The sequence below is a fragment of the Lampetra fluviatilis genome, chromosome 58 (assembly GCF_964198595.1).
Source record: "Lampetra fluviatilis chromosome 58, kcLamFluv1.1, whole genome shotgun sequence".
NCBI lineage: Eukaryota > Metazoa > Chordata > Hyperoartia > Petromyzontiformes > Petromyzontidae > Lampetra > Lampetra fluviatilis.
Genome location: NC_136332.1, coordinates 4,790,751 through 4,812,288, shown reverse-complemented (window position 1 = coordinate 4,812,288; position 21,538 = coordinate 4,790,751). Strand labels below are relative to the sequence as shown.

Here is a 21,538-nt window from a genome sequence, read left to right as displayed (position 1 = left end):
CATCGTCGTCATCATCGTCGTCGTCATCGTCATCATCATCGTCATCATCGTCATCATCGTCATCGTCATCATCATCGTCGTCATCGTCGTCATCATCGTCATCATCATCGTCATCATCGTCATCATCGTCGTCATCATCGTCGTCGTCATCGTCATCATCATCGTCATCATCATCGTCATCGTCATCATCATCACCATCGTCAGCAACGTCATCATCATCGTCGTCATCGTCGTCTTCAGCGGCAGCAGCTAAGGAGTGATCATCGTGATGGTCATCGTCATCGTCGTCGTCATCGTCGTCATCGTCGTCATCATCGTCGTCGTCATCGTCGTCGTCATCGTCGTCATCGTCGTCATCGTCGTCATCGTGATGGTCATCGTCATCGTCGTCGTCATCGTCGTCATCGTGATGGTCATCGCGAGCGCCTCGTTGGCTCCGTGCGTGCCGGGTGTGCGTCGACCTCTGACCTTGCCCAGCTTGCTGTGCTGGTCATCCAGCATGATGAGGTCCTCCTCCATCTTCTTGATCTTGGACTCGGCTGTGACCTTCTCCAGCTGCAGCTTCTGGCGCGCCGTCTCCTCCTCATCCAGCTGGTCCTCTAGGTCCTGTGGGGGGTGACGCGTGATCGTCGTCATCGTCGTCGTCGTCGTCGTCGTCGTCACACCATCTCATCACCACCACCACCACATCATCAGCATCATCACACCATCTCACCACCACCACCACCACGACATCATCAGCATCATCACACCATCTCATCACCACCACCACCACCACGATATAATCAGCATCATCACACCATCTCACCACCACCACCATCACGATATCATCAGCATCATCACACCATCTCACCACCACCACCACCACGACATCATCAGCATCATCACACCATCTCATCACCACCACCACCACCACCACCACGATATCATCAGCATCATCACACCATCTCACCACCACCACCACCACCACCACCACGACATCATCAGCATCATCACACCATCTCATCACCACCACCACCACCACATCATCAGCATCATCACACCATCTCATCACCACCACCACCACCACATCATCATCAGCATCATCACACCATCTCACCACCACCACCACCACCACGACATCATCAGCAGCATCACACCATCTCACCACCACCACCACCACCACGATATCATCAGCATCATCACACCATCTCATCACCACCACCACCACCACATCATCAGCATCATCACAACGTCTCACCACCACCACCACCACCACCACATCATCAGCATCATCACACCATCTCATCACCACCACCACATCATCAGCATCATCACACCATCTCATCACCACCACCACCACATCATCAGCATCATCACAACGTCTCACCACCACCACCACCACATCATCAGCATCATCACACCATCTCATCACCACCACCACATCATCAGCATCATCACACCATCTCATCACCACCACCACCACCACATAATCAGCATCATCACACCATCTCACCACCACCACATCATCAGCATCATCACACCATCTCATCACCACCACCACATCATCAGCATCATCACACCATCTCATCACCACCACCACCACCACATCATCAGCATCATCACACCATCTCATCACCACCACCACCACCACCACGACATCATCAGCATCATCACAACGTCTCATCACCACCACCACCACCACATCATCAGCATCATCACAACGTCTCACCACCACCACCACGATATCATCAGCATCATCACAACGTCTCATCACCACCACCACCACATCATCAGCATCATCACACCATCTCATCCCCACCACCACGATATCATCAGCATCATCAGCATCATCACAACATCACCACCACCACCACCACGATATCATCATTGTCATCATCATCATCAAAGTACAATATCATTGTCGTCGTCATCATCAGCATCATCACAACATCTTATCATCACCATTATCATCACCACCACCACCACCACAATAGGATCATTGTCATCATCATCATCACCACCACCACCACAATAGGATCATTGTCATCATCATCATCACCACCACCACCACAATAGGATCATTGTCATCATCATCATCACTACCACCACCACAATAGGATCATTGTCATCATCATCATCACCACCACCACCACAATAGGATCATTGTCATCATCATCATCACTACCACAACATTTCATCATCATCATTATCATCACCACCACCACCACAATAGGATCATTGTCATCATCATCATCACCACCACCACCACAATAGAATCATTGTCATCATCATCATCACCACCACCACCACAATAGGATCATTGTCATCATCATCATCACCACCACCACCACAATAGGATCATTGTCATCATCATCATCACCACCACCACCACAATAGAATCATTGTCATCATCATCATCATCACCACCACCACCACAATAGGATCATTGTCATCATCATCATCATCACCACCACCACCACAACATCCCATCATCATCATCATCGTCATCACAGCATCTCACTGACAGGTAAGGGGTTGGTGTTTGCGTTTCTCCCTTGTGGTGGGACTTTGTAGGATGAACGTCGACATTCATAAGGGGCACGGGAGTGGGGGGGGGCGGTGGGTGACCAACTAAGAGTGGGGGGGGGCACCGCTAAGGGGTCTACTGGTGACATATTCTTAGTTTTTGTCGGTAAAGTCACGTAGATAAAACATATATTATATTATTCCATTATAATTTTTTTTTTTTACCTACGTGACTTTACCGAAAAAAAACCGAAGCATATGAATCCTTGCGGTCACGAAAGCTTCAAATCTAGAATCTCCAGGTGACGTCAGCTGCACCTGCAGGTGCCGCTGACGTCACCTGTAGGGACTTGGGGAGGGAGGGAGGGAGGGGCACCGCTAAGGGGTCTACAGGTGACATCTTACTGGTAGGAACGAAGTGAACCAGCCTACAATAGATTGTATCGTCCGTCCGTCCGATGTCCGATTAGGTGTATCAACATCGCCCCCTACTGCAAACACTTGGCAGGACCCTACAAAAACCTTTAGACTCAGTGAGGCTTTCCTGGCTAAACAAGTGTAACATTCCCTTATAATTCCCTGAGATAGCTTTTAATTAAAACATTTAAATAAAAAATTAACTCACAGCGGCCTAAAGCCTACAGCTAGGCCTAAAGCCTAGAACTAGGCCTCAAACTCTCCCTTCGTATCGTACCCCCGCGTGTGTGAAAGGGAGTTAATGTTTAACAATGTTACATCCCCTCATGTTTTTTTCAAACAGAAACATTTACATTTAAAGCTTTTACATTAATAATTAAAACATTTAAATTACAAATTTACTCACAGCGGCCTAAAGCCTACAGCTAGGCCTAAAGCCTAGAACTAGGCCTCAAACTCTCCCTTCGTATCGTCCGATTAGGTGGAGCAGCATCGCCCCCCACTGCAAACACTTGGCAGGACCCTACAAAACCCTTTAGACTCAGTGAGGCTTTCCTGGCTAAACAAGTGTCATAATACATTATGTTTATGTTCTTTGGTTATTCGTTCCTACCAGCCCACCCCGCAGGGACCTGTTCTTAGTTTGTTTCGGTAAAGTCACGTAGATAAAACATATGATATTATATTATTATATTACATCTTTTTTTTACCTACGTGACTTTACCGAAAAAACCGAAGCATATGAATCCTTGCGGTCACGAAAGCTTCAAATCTAGAATCTCCAGGTGACGTCAGCTGCACCTGCAGGTGCTGCTGACGTCACCTGTAGGGACGTGGGGAGGGAGGGAGGGGGGGCACCGCTAAGGGGTCTACAGGTGACATATTCTTAGTTTCTTTCGGTAAAGTCACGTAGGTAAAACATATTATGTAATTTTATTACATTATTACATTTGTTCATTTCATTTTTATTTCATTAATTTTTTTTACCCACGTGACTTTACCGAAAAAACCGAAGCATATGAATCCTTGCGGTCACGAAAGCTTCAAATCTAGAATCTCCAGGTGACGTCAGCTGCACCTGCAGGTGCTGCTGACGTCACCTGTAGGGACGTGGGGAGGGAGGGAGGGGGGGCACCGCTAAGGGGTCTACAGGTGACATATTCTTAGTTTCTTTCGGTAAAGTCACGTAGGTAAAACATTATATTATATTATTACATTATAATTTGTTTTTTTTTTTTACTTTTTTTTCACCTACGTGACTTTACCGAAAAAACCGAAGCATATGAATCCTTGCGGTCACGAAAGCTTCAAATCTAGAATCTCCAGGTGACGTCAGCTGCACCTGCAGGTGCAGCTGCATCTTCTTCTTGTCGAGCGCCAGCGTCTGCGAGCGTTCCTCCTCCTCCTCGACGCGTGACTCCAGCTCGTGCAAGATCTCCTCCAGCTCCTGGCGCTTCACCTCGAGACGGACACGCATCTCCTCCGCCTCGGCACACAGCTCGATCTCCGCCTGCAGCTGCTCCGCCAGGATCTGCTTCTCGTCTACCAGCTGCCGGGTGAAGCGTTGTGTGAGCGTGTGAGAGTGTGTGAGAGTGTGTGTGAGTGTGTGAGAGGGTGTGTGTGTGTGTGTGAGCATGTGTGAGCGTGTGTGTGAGAGTGTGTGAGAGTGTGTGTGTGTGAGCGAGTGTGTGTGTGTGATTGGGAGCGTGTGTGTGTGAGAGCGTGTGTGTGAGAGCGTGTGTGTGTGAGCGTGTGTGTGAGTGTGAGAGTGTGCGTGTGTGTGTGTGTGTGAGCGTGTGTGTGAGCGTGAGTGTGTGTGAGTGTGTGTGTGTGATGGTGTGTGTGAGTGTGTGTGTGAGTGTGTGTGTGAGAGTGTGTGTGAGTGTGTGTGTGAGAGTGTGTGTGTGTGAGAGTGTGTGTGTGTGTGTGTGTGAGCGTGTGTGTGAGAGTGTGAGAGGGTGTGTGTGTGTGCGTGTGAGAGTGTGTGAGAGTGTGTGTGAGTGTGTGAGAGGGTGTGTGTGTGTGTGTGTGAGAGTGTGTGTGAGTGTGTGTGTGTGAGCGTGTGTGAGCGTGTGTGAGTGTGTGAGAGTGTGTGAGTGTGTGTGTGAGAGTGTGTGTGTGAGCGTGTGTGAGCGTGTGTGTGTGAGCGTGTGAGAGTGTGTGAGAGTGTGTGTGAGTGTGTGAGTGTGTGTGTGAGTGTGTGTGTGTGAGTGTGTGTGTGAGAGTGAGTGTGTGTGTGAGAGTGTGTGTGTGAGTGAGAGTGTGTGTGTGTGTGAGCGAGTGTGTGTGTGTGAGTGTGAGCGGGTGTGAGCGTGTGTGTGAGTGTGTGAGTGTGTGAGCGTGTGTGTGAGAGTGTGTGTGTGAGCGTGTGTGAGCGTGTGTGTGAGAGTGTGTGAGAGTGTGTGTGTGTGAGCGAGTGTGTGTGTGTGATTGGGAGCGTGTGTGTGTGAGAGCGTGTGTGTGTGAGCGTGTGTGTGAGTGTGAGAGTGTGCGTGTGTGTGTGTGTGTGAGCGTGTGTGTGAGCGTGAGTGTGTGTGAGTGTGTGTGTGTGATGGTGTGTGTGAGTGTGTGTGTGAGTGTGTGTGTGAGAGTGTGTGTGAGTGTGTGTGTGAGAGTGTGTGTGTGTGAGAGTGTGTGTGTGTGAGTGTGTGTGTGAGAGTGTGTGTGTGAGAGTGTGTGTGAGAGTGTGTGTGAGTGTGTGTGAGTGTGTGTGAGTGTGTGTGATGGTGTGTGTGAGTGTGTGTGTGAGTGTGTGTGTGAGTGTGTGTGTGAGAGTGTGTGTGAGTGTGTGTGTGAGAGTGTGTGTGTGTGAGAGTGTGTGTGTGTGAGTGTGTGTGTGAGAGTGTGTGTGTGAGAGTGTGTGTGAGAGTGTGTGTGAGTGTGTGAGTGTGTGTGTGAGCGCGTGTGTGCGTGTGTGTGAGCGTGTGTGTGCGTGTGTGTGAGCGTGTGTGTGAGTGTGTGTATGAGAGTGTGTGTGCACGCGTGCATGTGAGCGCGTGCGTGTGTGCGCGTGAGCGTGTGTGCACGTGTGATTGAGCGTGTGTGTGTGTTTGTGTGAGTGTGTGAGTGAGCGTGTGTGTGTTTGTGTGAGTGTGTGAGTGAGCGTGTGTGTGCACGCGTGCGTGTGTGCGCGTGAGCGTGTGTGCACGTGTGATTGAGCGTGTGTGTGTGTGTTTGTGTGAGTGTATGAGTGAGCGTGTGTGTGTGTTTGTATGTGTGAGTGAGCGTGTGTGTGTGTGTGCGTGTGTGTGCATGTGTGTGTGCGCGTGTGAGCATGCGTGCAGCGTGGGAGAGACAAGCAGACGGACGTGTGGATAAGTGGACGTAGGAGATGCAGACGGACACACGGATGAGCATAGGATGGATAAGGTGACACACACAGACACACACCCCTGTACACACTCACCTGTACACACATACACCTGTACACACTCACCTGGCACACACACACCTGTACACACACACACCTGTACACACATTCACCTGTACACACACCTGTACACACACTCACCTGTACACACACTCACCTGTACACACATACACCTGTACACACACCTGTACACACACCTGTACACACACTCACCTGTACACACACATACACATATCTGTACACACACCTGTACACACACACGCACCTGTACACACACCTGTACACTCACTTGTACACACACACACCTGTACACACACACACACCTGTACACACACACACCTGTACACACACTCACCTGTACACACACACACCTGACACACACACACACACCTGTCCGTGCTTGGACTCCAGCTCGTGCAGCATGTACACACACACACACACACCTGTACACACACTCACCTGTACACACACTCACCTGTACACACACACCTGTACACACACACACACCTGTACACACACTCACCTGTACACACACTCACCTGTACACACACACCTGTACACACACACACACCTGTACACACCTGTACACACACACACACACACCTGTACACACACTCACCTGTCCGTGCTTGGACTCCAGCTCGTGCAGCATGGCCTCTGCCCTCTGCTGCCTCTCTCGCGTCATCTTCAGCTCCTCGTCGCGAGCTTGCAGCTCCTCTTCCTGACGGGTCACCTGCAGGAGCGGCTTCACCTGCACGCACACAGACAAAGGTGCCCCGCGTAGCCTTGCATCGAAGGGGCAAGTGCCGTTCGCGGGTAGCAGCGCCAGGGCCGGATTAAGATTCTAGATTTGAAGCTTTCGTGACCGCGAGGATTCAGGTTTTTTGGGTAAAGTCACGTAGGTAGAAATGAAAGTAAATAATATAAATATTAATTAGAAATAAAATAAAATAATCCGGATTAAGATGTTGTGTGCCCCCCCCCCTGGGCTACAGGATACCGTGAGCCCCCCCCCTCCCCCCAGTAATATTTTCAAAAGTAAAACAAAGTTAAAGAAAAATAACATTTCGATTTAAAGCTTTCGTGACTGCAGCAGGGATTCATCTTCTTGGTTCTTTCGGTAAAGTCACGCAGAAGGGAAATAATAACATGATAAAAAATATTGTTTTATATTTATATTATTTTATTATTTTCCTTCTATATAAAAGAATGTAAATTTGTTTTATATTTTTATTATTTTATTATTTCCCTTCTATATAAAATAATAAAATATTGTTTTATATTTTTATTATTTTATTATTTCCCTTTTACTTGACTTTACCGAAAGAACCAAGAAACAAAAAATTACGAGTCTACCAACAAATACAAAAAAAATTCGGCATTCACAAATAAAATCACTTTTCACTTCTAGATTTGAAGCTTTCGTGACTGCAAGTAAATTCTTAGGTTTTTTCGGTAAAGTCACGTAGGTAAAAAAATCAAGTCAAATTTTACTTGATTACAGCAATCGTGCTGTGACGGTTCCACCTGAAGACGGAGGCTTGTGTTGCCTCCGAAACGTCGTGATTTTTATTTTATTTTTATTTATTTTAATTTTTTACTTGATACAGCTATCGTGCTGTGACGGTTCCACCTGAAGACGGAAGCTTGTGTTGCCTCCGAAACGTCGTGATTTTTATTTTATTTTTATTTATTTTAATTTTTTACTTGATACAGCTATCGTGCTGTGACGGTTCCACCTGAAGACAGAAGCTTGTGTTGCCTCCGAAACGTCGTGATTTTTATTTTATTTTTATTTATTTTAATTTTTTACTTGATACAGCAATCGTGCTGTGACGGTTCCACCTGAAGACGGAAGCTTGTGTTGCCTCCGAAACGTCGTGATATTTATTTTATTTTTATTTATTTAAATTTTTTACTTGATACAGCAATCGTGTTGTGACGGTTCCACCTGAAGACAGAAGCTTGTGTTGCCTCCGAAACGTCGTGATTTTTATTTTATTTTTTATTTATTTAAATTTTTACTTGATTACAGCAATCGTGCTGTGACGGTTCCACCTGAAGACGGAAGCTTGTGTTGCCTCCGAAACGTCGTGATTTTTATTTTATTTTTATTTATTTAAATGTTTTACTTGATACAGCAATCGTGCTGTGACGGTTCCACCTGAAGACGGAGGCTTGTGTTGCCTCCGAAACGTCGTGATTTTTATTTTATTTTTATTTATTTAAATGTTTTACTTGATACAGCAATCGTGCTGTGACGGTTCCACCTGAAGACGGAAGCTTGTGTTGCCTCCGAAACGTCGTGATTTTTATTTTATTTTTATTTATTTAAATGTTTTACTTGATACAGCAATCGTGCTGTGACGGTTCCACCTGAAGACGGAAGCTTGTGTTGCCTCCAAAACGTCGTGATTTTTATTTTATTTTTATTTATTTAAATTTTTTACTTGATACAGCAATCGTGCTGTGACGGTTCCACCTGAAGACGGAGGCTTGTGTTGCCTCCGAAACGTCGTGATTTTTATTTTATTTTTATTTATTTTATTTTTTTACTTGATACAGCAATCGTGCTGTGACGGTTCCACCTGAAGACGGAGGCTTGTGTTGCCTCCAAAACGTCGTGATTTTTATTTTATTTTTATTTATTTTAATTTTTTACTTGATACAGCAATCGTGCTGTGACGGTTCCACCTGAAGACGGAGGCTTGTGTTGCCTCCGAAACGTCGTGATTTTTATTTTATTTTTATTTATTTTATTTTTTTACTTGATACAGTAATCGTGCTGTGACGGTTCCACCTGAAGACGGAGGCTTGTGTTGCCTCCGAAACGTCGTGATTTTTATTTTATTTTTATTTATTTTAATTTTTTACTTGATACAGTTATCGTGCTGTGACGGTTCCACCTGAAGACGGAAGCTTGTGTTGCCTCCGAAACGTCGTGATTTTTATTTTATTTTTATTTTACTTTTATTAATTTAGATTTTATTTTATCTACGTGACTTTTCACTTCATCTCTCCAGCAGGCCCTTAAAGACGCCCCGTGCCTTAATCCGTCCGCCTTTGTCTCCCCGAGTGGAGGGGCAAGGCTCACGGTGGAGAAGCGAGTTCGAGACGCGTCACCACTTTCGTTACCCTTCAAATATTCGGTGAAATTTTAAAGGTGGAGGGAGCTTTTCTTGTTTTTACTTCAGCCGATGTGTGTAACGCGTCGCTTTTGTGTTTGCCATTGAGGGTGGTGTGTGTGTGTGTGTGGGGGTGGGTGGGGGTGGGTGTGTGTGTGTGTGTGTGGGGGTGGGTGGGGGGCAGTCAGAATCAGAATATGTATTTAGACTGCAGGAGGAATCCGATGAGCTATGAAGCTCTTCGTCCAGTCGGTGCACGTGGGTCAAGACGTCACAACAACAAACGTCACAGGAGGGTAGGTGGGGCATGGTGGGGTGGGGCATGGTGGGGTGGGGGTGGCTGTGGTGGGGGGGGGTGGGGGGGTGTGTTGGGGGGGGTGGTGGGGGGGGGGTGGTGAGGGGTGTGTGTTGGGGGTGGTGGGGGGGTGTGTGTTGGGGGTGGTGGGGGTGGTGGGGGTGGTAGGGGAGGTGTGGTGGGGGTGGTGTGTTGTGGGTGTTGGGGGTGGCTGGGGTGGTGGGGGGGTGGGGGTGGTGTGTTGGGGGTGGTGGGGGTGGGGGGGTGGTGGGGGGGGGGTGGTGTGTTGAGGGTGGCTGGGGTGGTGGGGGGTGGTGGGGGGTGGTGGGGGGGGGGTGGGTGGCTGGGGTGGTGGGGGGTGGTGAGGGTGGTGTGTTGTGGGTGGCTGGGGTGGTGGGGGGGTGGTGTGTTGTGGGTGGCTGGGGTGGTGGGGGAGATGGGGGTGGTGTGTTGTGGGTGGCTGGGGTGGTGGGGGGTGGTGGGGGGTGGTGTGTTGTGGGTGGCTGGGGTGGTGGGGGGTGGTGGGGGGGGTGTTGTGGGTGGTGGGGGGTGGTGGGGGGGTGTGTGTTGGGGGGGGGTGGTGGGGGGGGTGGTGAGGGGTGTGTGTTGGGGGTGGTGGGGGGGTGTGTGTTGGGGGTGGTGGGGGTGGTGGGGGTGGTAGGGGTGGTGTGGTGGGGGTGGTGTGTTGAGGGTGGTGGGGGTGGGGGGGTGGTGGGGGGGGGGTGGTGTGTTGAGGGTGGCTGGGGTGGTGGGGGGTGGTGGGGGGTGGTGGGGGGGGTGGGGGTGGTGTGTTGTGGGTGGCTGGGGTGGTGGGGGGTGGTGGGGGGGTGTTGTGGGTGGCTGGGGTGGTGGGGGGTGGTGGGGGTGGTGTGTTGTGGGTGGCTGGGGTGGTGGGGGGTGGTGGGGTGGTGTGTTGTGGGTGGCTGGGGTGGTGGGGGGTGGTGGGGGGGGTGTTGTGGGTGGCTGGGGTGGTGGGGGGTGGTGGGGGTGGTGTGTTGTGGGTGGCTGGGGTGGTGGGGGGTGGTGGGGGGGGGTGTTGTGGGTGGCTGGGGTGGTGGGGGGTGGTGGGGGGGGGTGTTGTGGGTGGCTGGGGTGGTGGGGGGTGATGGGGGTGGTGTGTTGTGGGTGGCTGGGGTGGTGGGGGAGATGGGGGTGGTGTGTTGTGGGTGGCTGGGGTGGTGGGGGAGATGGGGGTGGTGTGTTGTGGGTGGCTGGGGTGGTGGGGGGTGGTGGGGGTGGTGTGTTGTGGGTGGCTGGGGTGGTGGGGGGTGGTGGGGGTGGTGTGTTGTGGGTGGCTGGGGTGGTGGGGGGGGGTGTTGTGGGTGGTGGGGGTGGTGTGGTGTGCTGCCACGTGACGTGGCGTGTTGGTGGTGACGATGTCGGTGCCACACCTTGGTGAAGAGACGCCACCACTGCCAGTTGCGTAGCTTCAGGTAGGCCGCACAGTTGCGCTGCAGGATCTTCAGGGCGCTCATCTGCTGCATCTTGCGAGCGTGCGCCCTGCACGGCACCCGCACGCCACAGTCTCGAGGAATCCGATAAGCTGCTAAGCTCCATTGGAACCTCATTTGCCAGTAAAAAATATGATAATTGTTTTTTTTACCCTTCCATCTGGCAACAAAACTGACGCCTTTTTTTTTACAAGGAGTCATGTTTGCATTGACCACAATACCTGCGGTCAGAATGCAAACAAGAAACACAACTCTGATAATGATATGCACTGTCCTTGAAGTTGATTGGTCCACACCCGAGACAGCTTTCCTTAGAGCCTAGTCTCACATGGTGTTGGACCAGATGACGCCAAAAGGCGCACAACTCAAAGACAATGCACCACCGGTGACGATTATCTGAACCGGTTCCTGGGCTTCCCCTAGGTCGACTCAGCCTCAAATGAGTACCTGGGTGCGGTGTGTAGTACTTATCGCCACTGGGGAGACAAAGGCGGCCGGGCGTGGTGCTGGCCACCCACCCCCCTCGTGTGCCACAGTGCCGGCCTTCATAGGTGCTCGCTAACAGCACTTGCCCCTACAGTCTGTTAAGTCTTCACGGGGGAGCTTTGTCTTTGTTGCGTATCTGAGCGCGTGTGGTGCTGTTGTTGTAGTTGTTGCTGCACGTGTGGTGCTGTTGTTGTAGTTGTAGTTGCTGCATGCTGCGTGTGGTGCTGTAGTTGTAGTTGTTGTAGTTGTTGCTGCTGCATGCTGCGTGTGGTGCTGTTGTTGTAGTTGTAGTTGCTGTATGCTGCGTGTGGTGCTGTAGTTGTAGTTGTTGTAGTTGTAGTTGCTGCATGCTGCGTGTGGTGCTGTTGTTGTAGTTGTAGTTGCTGCATGCACGTGTGGTGCTGTAGTTGTAGTTGTTGTAGTTGTTGCTGCTGCATGCTGCGTGTGGTGCTGTAGTTGTAGTTGTTGTAGTTGTTGTAGCTGCTGCGTGTGGTTCTATTGTTGTAGTTGTAGTTGTTGTTGCTGCGTGCGCGTGCGTCGTGCCGGCCTTCACAGCTCCTCGCTGACAGCACTTGCCCCCGCAGTCCGCTAAGGCTACACGGGGGACCTTTGCCTTTGTTTGCGAGCGGGCGCGTACTTGCGTGAGAGGTATCCCCTGCAGAGCGACTGGAAGGCGATGATGATGTCGGTGATCTTGAGGTCGCGCTCCTCCTCCAGGTGGGCGAGCACCCCGGTGCGGAAGAAAACTTTGCTCTGGCCGATGCGGAACAAGTTCGAATCCAGCTCCAGGGATCTGATCTGAGACGCGGGGAGGTGGTGGTGGGGAGGGTGACAGAGAGACAGAGAGACAGAGAGAGAGTAGAGAGACAGAGACAGAGAGACAGAGAGACAGAGAGAGAGAGAGACAGAGAGACAGAGAGACAGAGACACAGAGACAGAGAGACAGAGAGACAGAGAGAGACAGAGAGACACAGAGACAGAGAGACAGAGAGACAGAGAGACAGAGACACAGAGACAGAGAGACAGAGAGACAGAGAGTCAGAGACAAGAGAGAGAGACAGAGACACAGAGACAGAGAGACAGAGAGACAAGAGAGAGAGACAGAGAGACAGAGAGACAGATAGACAGAGAGACAGAGACAAGAGAGAGAGACAGAGATACACAGAGACACAGAGACAGAGAGACAGAGACAGACAGAGACAAGAGAGAGAGACAGAGACACAGAGAGACAGGAACAGAGAGACGGAGAGACAGAGAGACAGAGAGACAGGAACAGAGATACAGAGACACAGAGACAGAGAGACAGAGAGTCAGAGAGACAGAGAGACAGAGACAAGAGAGAGAGAGACAGAGAGACACAGAGACAAGAGAGAGAGAGAGACAGAGAGACGAGCGATTAGGAGAGATGATGATGATGATGTGGGATGGGGTGTGTGGGTCATGGAACCGCAATCGACATTATCGTTGGATTGTAAGATGCGGGGTAACATTACTGACCTTGGAATCATCACCATCACCATTATCATCACCACCATCATCTTCATTACCATTATCATCAATCATCACCACCATCATCACCATCATCATCACCACCATCATCATCATCACCACCATCATCACCACCATCATCAACATCACCATTATCATCAATCATCACCACCATCATCACCATCATCATCACCACCATCATCATCATCACCACCATCATCACCACCATCATCAACATCACCATTATCATCAATCATCATCACCATCATCACCACCACCATCATCACCACCATCATTATCATCTTCATCACCATCACCATCATCACCACCATCATCATCATCACCACCATCATCATCATCATCACCAACACCACTACCATCATCACCACCATCATCATCACCATCATCATCAATCATCATCATCATCATCATCACCAACACCACTACCATCATCACCATCACCACCACCATCATCAATCATCATCATCATCACCATCACCACCACCACCACCATCATCATCACCACTATTATCACCATCACCATCACCACCACCATCATCATCACCATCACCACCATCATCATCATCACCATCACCACCATCATCATCACCACCATCATCACCACCATCATCACCACCACCACCACCATCACCACCACCATCATTATCAAAACGCCACTGCACCACAGTCACCAACACCATCACCAACACCATCACCATCACCAACACCACCACCAACACCATCACCACCACCATCACCAACACCACCACCACCACCAACACCATCACCAACACCACCACCATCACCACCACCACCACCATCACCGACACCACCACCACCACCATCACCAACACCATCACCATCACCACCACCATCACCACCACCACCACCACCATCACCCACACCACCACCACCACCATCACCATCACCAACACCATCACCAACACCATCACCAACACCATCACCATCACCACCACCATCACCACCACCACCACCACCATCACCCACACCACCACCACCACCATCACCCACACCACCACCACCACCATCACCATCACCAACACCATCACCAACACCATCACCAACACCAACACCACCATCACCAACACCACCACCATCACCATCACCAACACCACCACCATCACCGACACCATCACCATCACCAACACCACCACCAACACCATCACCATCACCAACACCATCACCAACACCATCACCAACACCATCACCAACACCACCACCATCACCGACACCATCACCATCACCACCACCACCATCACCACCAACACCATCACCAACACCATCACCAACACCACCACCATCACCGACACCATCACCAACACCATCACCAACACCATCACCAACACCATCACCAACACCACCACCATCACCGACACCACCACCACCATCACCACCACCATCACCAACACCAACACCAACACCACCACCATCACCACCAACACCATCACCAACACCATCACCAACACCACCACCATCACCGACACCATCACCAACACCATCACCAACACCACCACCATCACCGACACCATCACCATCACCAACACCACCACCAACACCATCACCATCACCAACACCATCACCATCACCGACACCATCACCAACACCATCACCAACACCATCACCACCACCATCACCAACACCATCACCAACACCATCACCAACACCACCACCATCACCGACACCATCACCATCACCAACACCACCACCAACACCATCACCATCACCAACACCATCACCATCACCGACACCATCACCAACACCATCACCAACACCACCACCAACACCACCACCATCACCGACACCATCGTCATCACCAACACCAACACCATCACCAACACCAACACCATCACCAACACCATCACCAACACCACCACCATCACCGACACCATCACCATCACCAACACCACCACCAACACCATCACCATCACCAACACCATCACCATCACCGACACCATCACCATCACCAACACCAACACCATCACCGACACCATCACCATCACCAACACCACCACCAACACCATCACCATCACCAACACCATCACCATCACCGACACCATCACCAACACCATCACCAACACCATCACCAACACCATCACCAACACCATCACCAACACCACCACCATCACCGACACCATCGTCATCACCAACACCATCACCAACACCATCACCAACACCATCACCAACACCACCACCATCACCGACACCATCGTCATCACCAACACCAACACCATCACCAACACCAACACCACCACCACCATCACCACCACCATCACCAACACCATCACCAACACCACCACCAACACCATCACCGACACCACCACCAACACCATCACCGACACCATCGTCATCACCATGACTACCATCGCCACTCGTCACCACCACGGTCGGCGTCATCTCCCCGTGACCCACCAACCCCTCCACCCCTCTCGCCGTACCATGAGGTCGCACGCCTGCTTGCCGTCCATGAAACCCTTGGGGATGGCGTGAGGGGTCAGGATCTCGTACCTGGCAAGCAGCGGCAACATTGACACACAGGGGTGGTGACACAACCATCATTTAGATCGGAGTTTAGACTCTTCGTTTTTATTCCCACACTACACTATACACTACACTGTACACTACTATACACTACACTATACACTACTACACTATACACTACATGAAACCCTTGGGGATGGCGTGAAGGGTCAGGATCTCGTACCTGGCAAGCAGCGGCAACATTGACACACAGGGGTGGTGACACAACCATCATTTAGATCGGAGTTTAGACTTTTCGTTGTTTATTCCCACACTACGCTATACACTACGCTATACACTACTATACACTACTATACACTACACTATACACTACACTATACACTACTACACTATACACTACACTATACACTACACTATACACTACACTATACACTACACTATACACTACTATACACTAATATACACTACACTATACACTACTATACACTACACTATACACTACTACACTATACACTAATATACACTACACTATACACTACTATACACTAATATACACTACACTATACACTACTATACACTACACTATACACTACTATACACTACTATACACTACTATACACTACACTATACACTACTATACACTACACTATACACTACTATACACTACACTATACACTACTATACACTACTATACACTAATATACACTACACTATACACTACTATACACTACACTATACACTACTACACTATACACTAATATACACTACACTATACACTACTATACACTAATATACACTACACTATACACTACTATACACTACACTATACACTACTATACACTACTATACACTACTATACACTACACTATACACTACTATACACTACACTATACACTACACTATACACTACTATACACTACTATACACTAATATACACTACACTATACACTACTATACACTACACTATACACTACTACACTATACACTAATATACACTACACTATACACTACTATACACTAATATACACTACACTATACACTACTATACACTACACTATACACTACTATACACTACTATACACTACTATACACTATACACTACTACACACTAATATACACTACACTATACACTACTATACACTACACTATACACTACTATACACTAATATACACTACACTATACACTACTATACACTACACTATACACTACTATACACTACTATACACTACTATACACTATACACTACTATACACTAATATACACTACACTATACACTACTATACACTACACTATACACTACTATACACTACTATACACTACTATACACTATACACTACTACACACTAATATACACTACACTATACACTACTATACACTATACTATACACTACACTATACACTACTATACACTACACTACTATACACTATACACCAGAGGTGGGACAAAGTCATTGTTATGCAAGTCCAAGTCGAGTCGCAAGTCATCAAATTCATGACTCGAGTCTGACTCGAGTCCAAGTCACATGACTCGAGTCCACACCTCTGCTATACACTAATATACACTACACTATACACTACACTACTATACACTACTATACACTACACTATACACTACACTACTATACACTACACTATACACTACACTATACACTACACTATACACTACACTACTATACACTACTATACACTACACTATACACTACACTACTATACACTACTATACACTACACTATACACTACACTACTATACACTACACTATACACTACACTATACACTACACTATACACTACTATACACTACACTATACACTACACTATACACTACACTACACTACTATACACTACACTATACACTACACTATACACTACACTACTATACACTACACTATACACTACACTATACACTACACTATACACTACACTATACACTATACACTACACTACTATACACTACACTATACACTACACTATACACTACACTATACACTACACTATACACGCGACAAACGTTACCGGCTGTGTTGGGTGGTGGAGGGTGGACACGACATCCCTGCGTGTTAAACTACACTATACACTACACTACTATACACTACACTATACACTACACGATACACTACACTACTATACACTACACTATACACTACACTATACACTACACTATACACTACACTATACACTACACTATACACTACACTATACACGCGACAAACGTTACCGGCTGTGTTGGGTGGTGGAGGGTGGACACGACATCCCTGCGTGTTAAACTACACTATACACTACACTACTATACACTACACTATACACTACACGATACACTACACTACTATACACTACACTATACACTACACTATACACTACACTATACACGCGACAAACGTTACCGGCTGTGTTGGGTGGTGGAGGGTGGACACGACATCCCTGCATGTTAAACTACACTATACACTACACTACTATACACTACACTATACACTACACGATACACTACACTACTATACACTACACTATACACTACACTATACACTACACTATACACGCGACAAACGTTACCGGCTGTGTTGGGTGGTGGAGGGTGGACACGACATCCCTGCGTGTTAAACTACACTATACACTACACTACTATACACTACACTATACACTACACGATACACTACACTACTATACACTACACTATACACTACACTATACACGCGACAAACGTTACCGGCTGTGTTGGGTGGTGGAGGGTGGACACGACATCCCTGCGTGTTAAACTCAACCGAGTTGCTCATCACGTGGAAATTCACAGCGGCCAAATCATCTCAATGGGGAATGTGGAATCAGACCATGGAGGAAAAACCGGGGGAGCCCGAGAAAAATCCACGCCACCACGGAGAGAGAGAGAGACACGCAAACTCCAAATATACAGCAGCAGGCGTCAGGGTCGGGATCGAGCCCACAACCTCCTGTACACCAGGCGAGGTAGTTAACATCTCCTAGCCACCGTGATGATGATGAGAGAGAGAGACACGCAAACTCCAAATATACAGCAGCAGGCATCACAGGGTCGGGATCGAACCCACGACCTCCTGTACACCAGGCGAGGCAGTCAACATCTCCTAGCACACCGTGGCACCCCTATAGCCCAAGCTCTGCACTCCTCTACATATCAAGCCGTTAATGGTCAACGGCGCGTGGGAGGAAGCCCCGAGTACCCGTAGAGAACGCACGCGTGCGAGGGGGCAACGCTCGATCCCCGCCCTCACCGCTGCCGGAACTCCTGGAAGACGACGCGGTTGGGAAAGCCCTGAGTACCCGTAGAGAACGCACGCGCGCGAGGGGGCAACGCTCGATCCCCGCCCTCACCACTGCCGGAACTCCTGGAAGACGACGCGGTTGGGAAAGCCCTGAGTACCCGTAGAGAACGCACGCGCGCGAGGGGGGCAACGCTCGATCCCCGCCCTCACCGCTGCCGGAACTCCTGGAAGACGACGCGTTGGGAAAGCCCTGAGTACCCGTAGAGAACGCACGCGCGCGAGGGGGGCAACGCTCGATCCCCGCCCTCACCGCTGCCGGAACTCCTGGAAGACGACGCGTTGGGAAAGCCCTGAGTACCCGTAGAGAACGCACGCGCGCGAGGGGGCAACGCTCGATCCCCGCCCTCACCGCTGCCGGAACTCCTGGAAGACGACGCGGTTGGGAAAGCCCTGAGTACCCGTAGAGAACGCACGCGCGCGAGGGGGCAACGCTCGATCCCCGCCCTCACCGCTGCCGGAACTCCTGGAAGACGACGCGGTTGGGAAAGCCCTGAGTACCCGTAGAGAACGCACGCGCGCGAGGGGGCAACGCTCGATCCCCGCCCTCACCGCTGCCGGAACTCCTGGAAGACGACGCGTTGGGAAAGCCCTGAGTACCCGTAGAGAACGCACGCGCGCGAGGGGGCAACGCTCGATCCCCGCCCTCACCGCTGCCGGAACTCCTGGAAGACGACGCGGTTGGGAAAGCCCTGGCGACAGATGCGGATCCCCTCCAGGACCCCGTTGCAGCGCAGCTGCTCCAGCACCAGGTGGCTCTCCAGCTTGCCAGACTAGGGGGGGGTTGGGGGGGGGATAGAGGGGGGGATAGAGGGGGGGGTAGAGAGGGGTGTAGGGGGGGGTAGAGAGGGGGGGTAGAGGGGGGGGTAGAGAGGGGTGTAGGGGGGGGTAGAGAGGGGGGGTAGTGGGGGGGATAGGGGGGGGGGATAGAGGGGGGAGGGGTAGCGGGGGGGATAGGGGGGGGTAGTGGGGGGGGTAGTGGGGGGGGTAGAGGGGGGTAGTGGGGGGAATAGAGGGGGGGGGGTAGAGGGGGGGTAGTGGGGGGGGGTAGAGGGGGGTAGTGGGGGGGGTAGAGGGGGGGGTAGTGGGGGGAATAGAGGGGGGGGGGTAGAGGGGGGGTAGTGGGGGGGGGGTAGTGGGGGGGGGGGTAGTGGGGGGGTAGTGGGGGGGGGGTAGTGGGGGGATAGGGGGAGGGGAGTGGGGGGTGGCGACAACCGCACCTTTGATTAGAGTGGTTGGCTACGTAGGGTGCGAAAGAAGTTCAACGTACACACACCCACGTGACCCACACCCACGTGATACACACCCACGTGACACACACACACCCGCGACCCACACCCACGTGACACACACCCACGTGACCCACACACACGTGACCCACACCCACGTGACACACACACACCCGCGACCCACACCCACGTGACACACACCCACGTGACACACACACACCCGCGACCCACACCCACGTGACCCACACACACGTGACACACACCCACGTGACACACACACACGTGACCCTCACACACGTGACACACACACACCCGCGACCCACACCCACGTGACACACACCCACGTGACCCACACACACGTGACACACACCCACGTGACACACACACACCCGCGACCCACACCCACGTGACACACACCCACGTGACCCACACACACGTGACACACACCCACGTGACACACACACACCCGCGACCCACACCCACGTGACACACACCCACGTGACCCACACACACGTGACACACACCCACGTGACACACACAGCCACGTGACCCACAGCCACGTGACACACACCCACGTGACACACACACACCCGCGACCCACACCCACGTGACACACACACACGTGACCCTCACCTGTGTGACACACCCACACCCACGTGACACACACACACACACACAGCCGCGTGCCCCACGCACGACACGTCACCGAGACACACGCACGTGACCCCCCCCCGCCCCCCCCAGCCCCCCCCCAGCCCCCCCAGCCCCCCCCAGCCCCCCACCTTCTTCTCGTGGTTGGGGATGATGCAGCGCACGAAGTTGGGGTTGGTGCTTCGCAGCGTGGCCATCAGCTTGCCCAGCTGCTCCTTGTACAGCTGCCCCACCGTGCGGAACATGCCCTTCTTGGTCTTGGACGCGGCGCCGCCAAAGGCGGAGTCGCCCCCCAAGTTCGCCGCCTGGTTCAGCCCCACGATGCGGTCAACTGGTGGTGGGAGGACGGGGGGTGGGGGGCAGAGGGGGGGGGGGGCAATGGGGGGGGGGGGGGTTGGTGGCATGGGAAAATCACGGGCGAGGCGTCAGAGGCTGTGGGAGAAAATAATTTGAAGTGGGGGGTAGGCGGGTGGGTGGAAGGGGGGCGAATTTCACGGGCGAGGTGTCAGAGGCGGTGGAAGAAAATCATTTGAAGTGGGGGGCATGTGGGTGGAGGGGGGAGGGGTATTTCACGGGCGAGGTGTCAGAGGCGGTGGAAGAAAATCATTTGAAGTGGGGGGCATGTGGGTGGAGGGGGGAGGGGTATTTCACGGGCGAGGTGTCAGAGGCTGTGGAAGAAAATCATTTGAAGTGGGGGGCAGGTGGGTGGAGAGGGGGGGATTTCACGG

At 50.9% G+C, this 21,538-nt stretch overlaps 1 protein-coding gene across 1 annotated transcript in view; it reads right to left on the bottom strand.

Moving 5' to 3' along the window:
- The window catches only part of LOC144950428 (myosin-10-like), a 125,087-nt gene that overhangs the window by 34,818 nt on the left and 68,731 nt on the right, over window positions 1-21,538 (bottom strand). The window contains exons 17-24 of the mRNA XM_078880531.1: window positions 20,942-21,141; window positions 19,582-19,703; window positions 15,597-15,666; window positions 12,290-12,450; window positions 11,107-11,215; window positions 6,915-7,046; window positions 4,268-4,474; window positions 469-606 (exon numbers count right to left, since the gene is read on the bottom strand). Of these exons, the coding sequence (XP_078736657.1) occupies window positions 469-606; window positions 4,268-4,474; window positions 6,915-7,046; window positions 11,107-11,215; window positions 12,290-12,450; window positions 15,597-15,666; window positions 19,582-19,703; window positions 20,942-21,141 (1,139 nt within the window). The remainder of the gene's footprint in view (window positions 1-468; window positions 607-4,267; window positions 4,475-6,914; window positions 7,047-11,106; window positions 11,216-12,289; window positions 12,451-15,596; window positions 15,667-19,581; window positions 19,704-20,941; window positions 21,142-21,538) is intronic.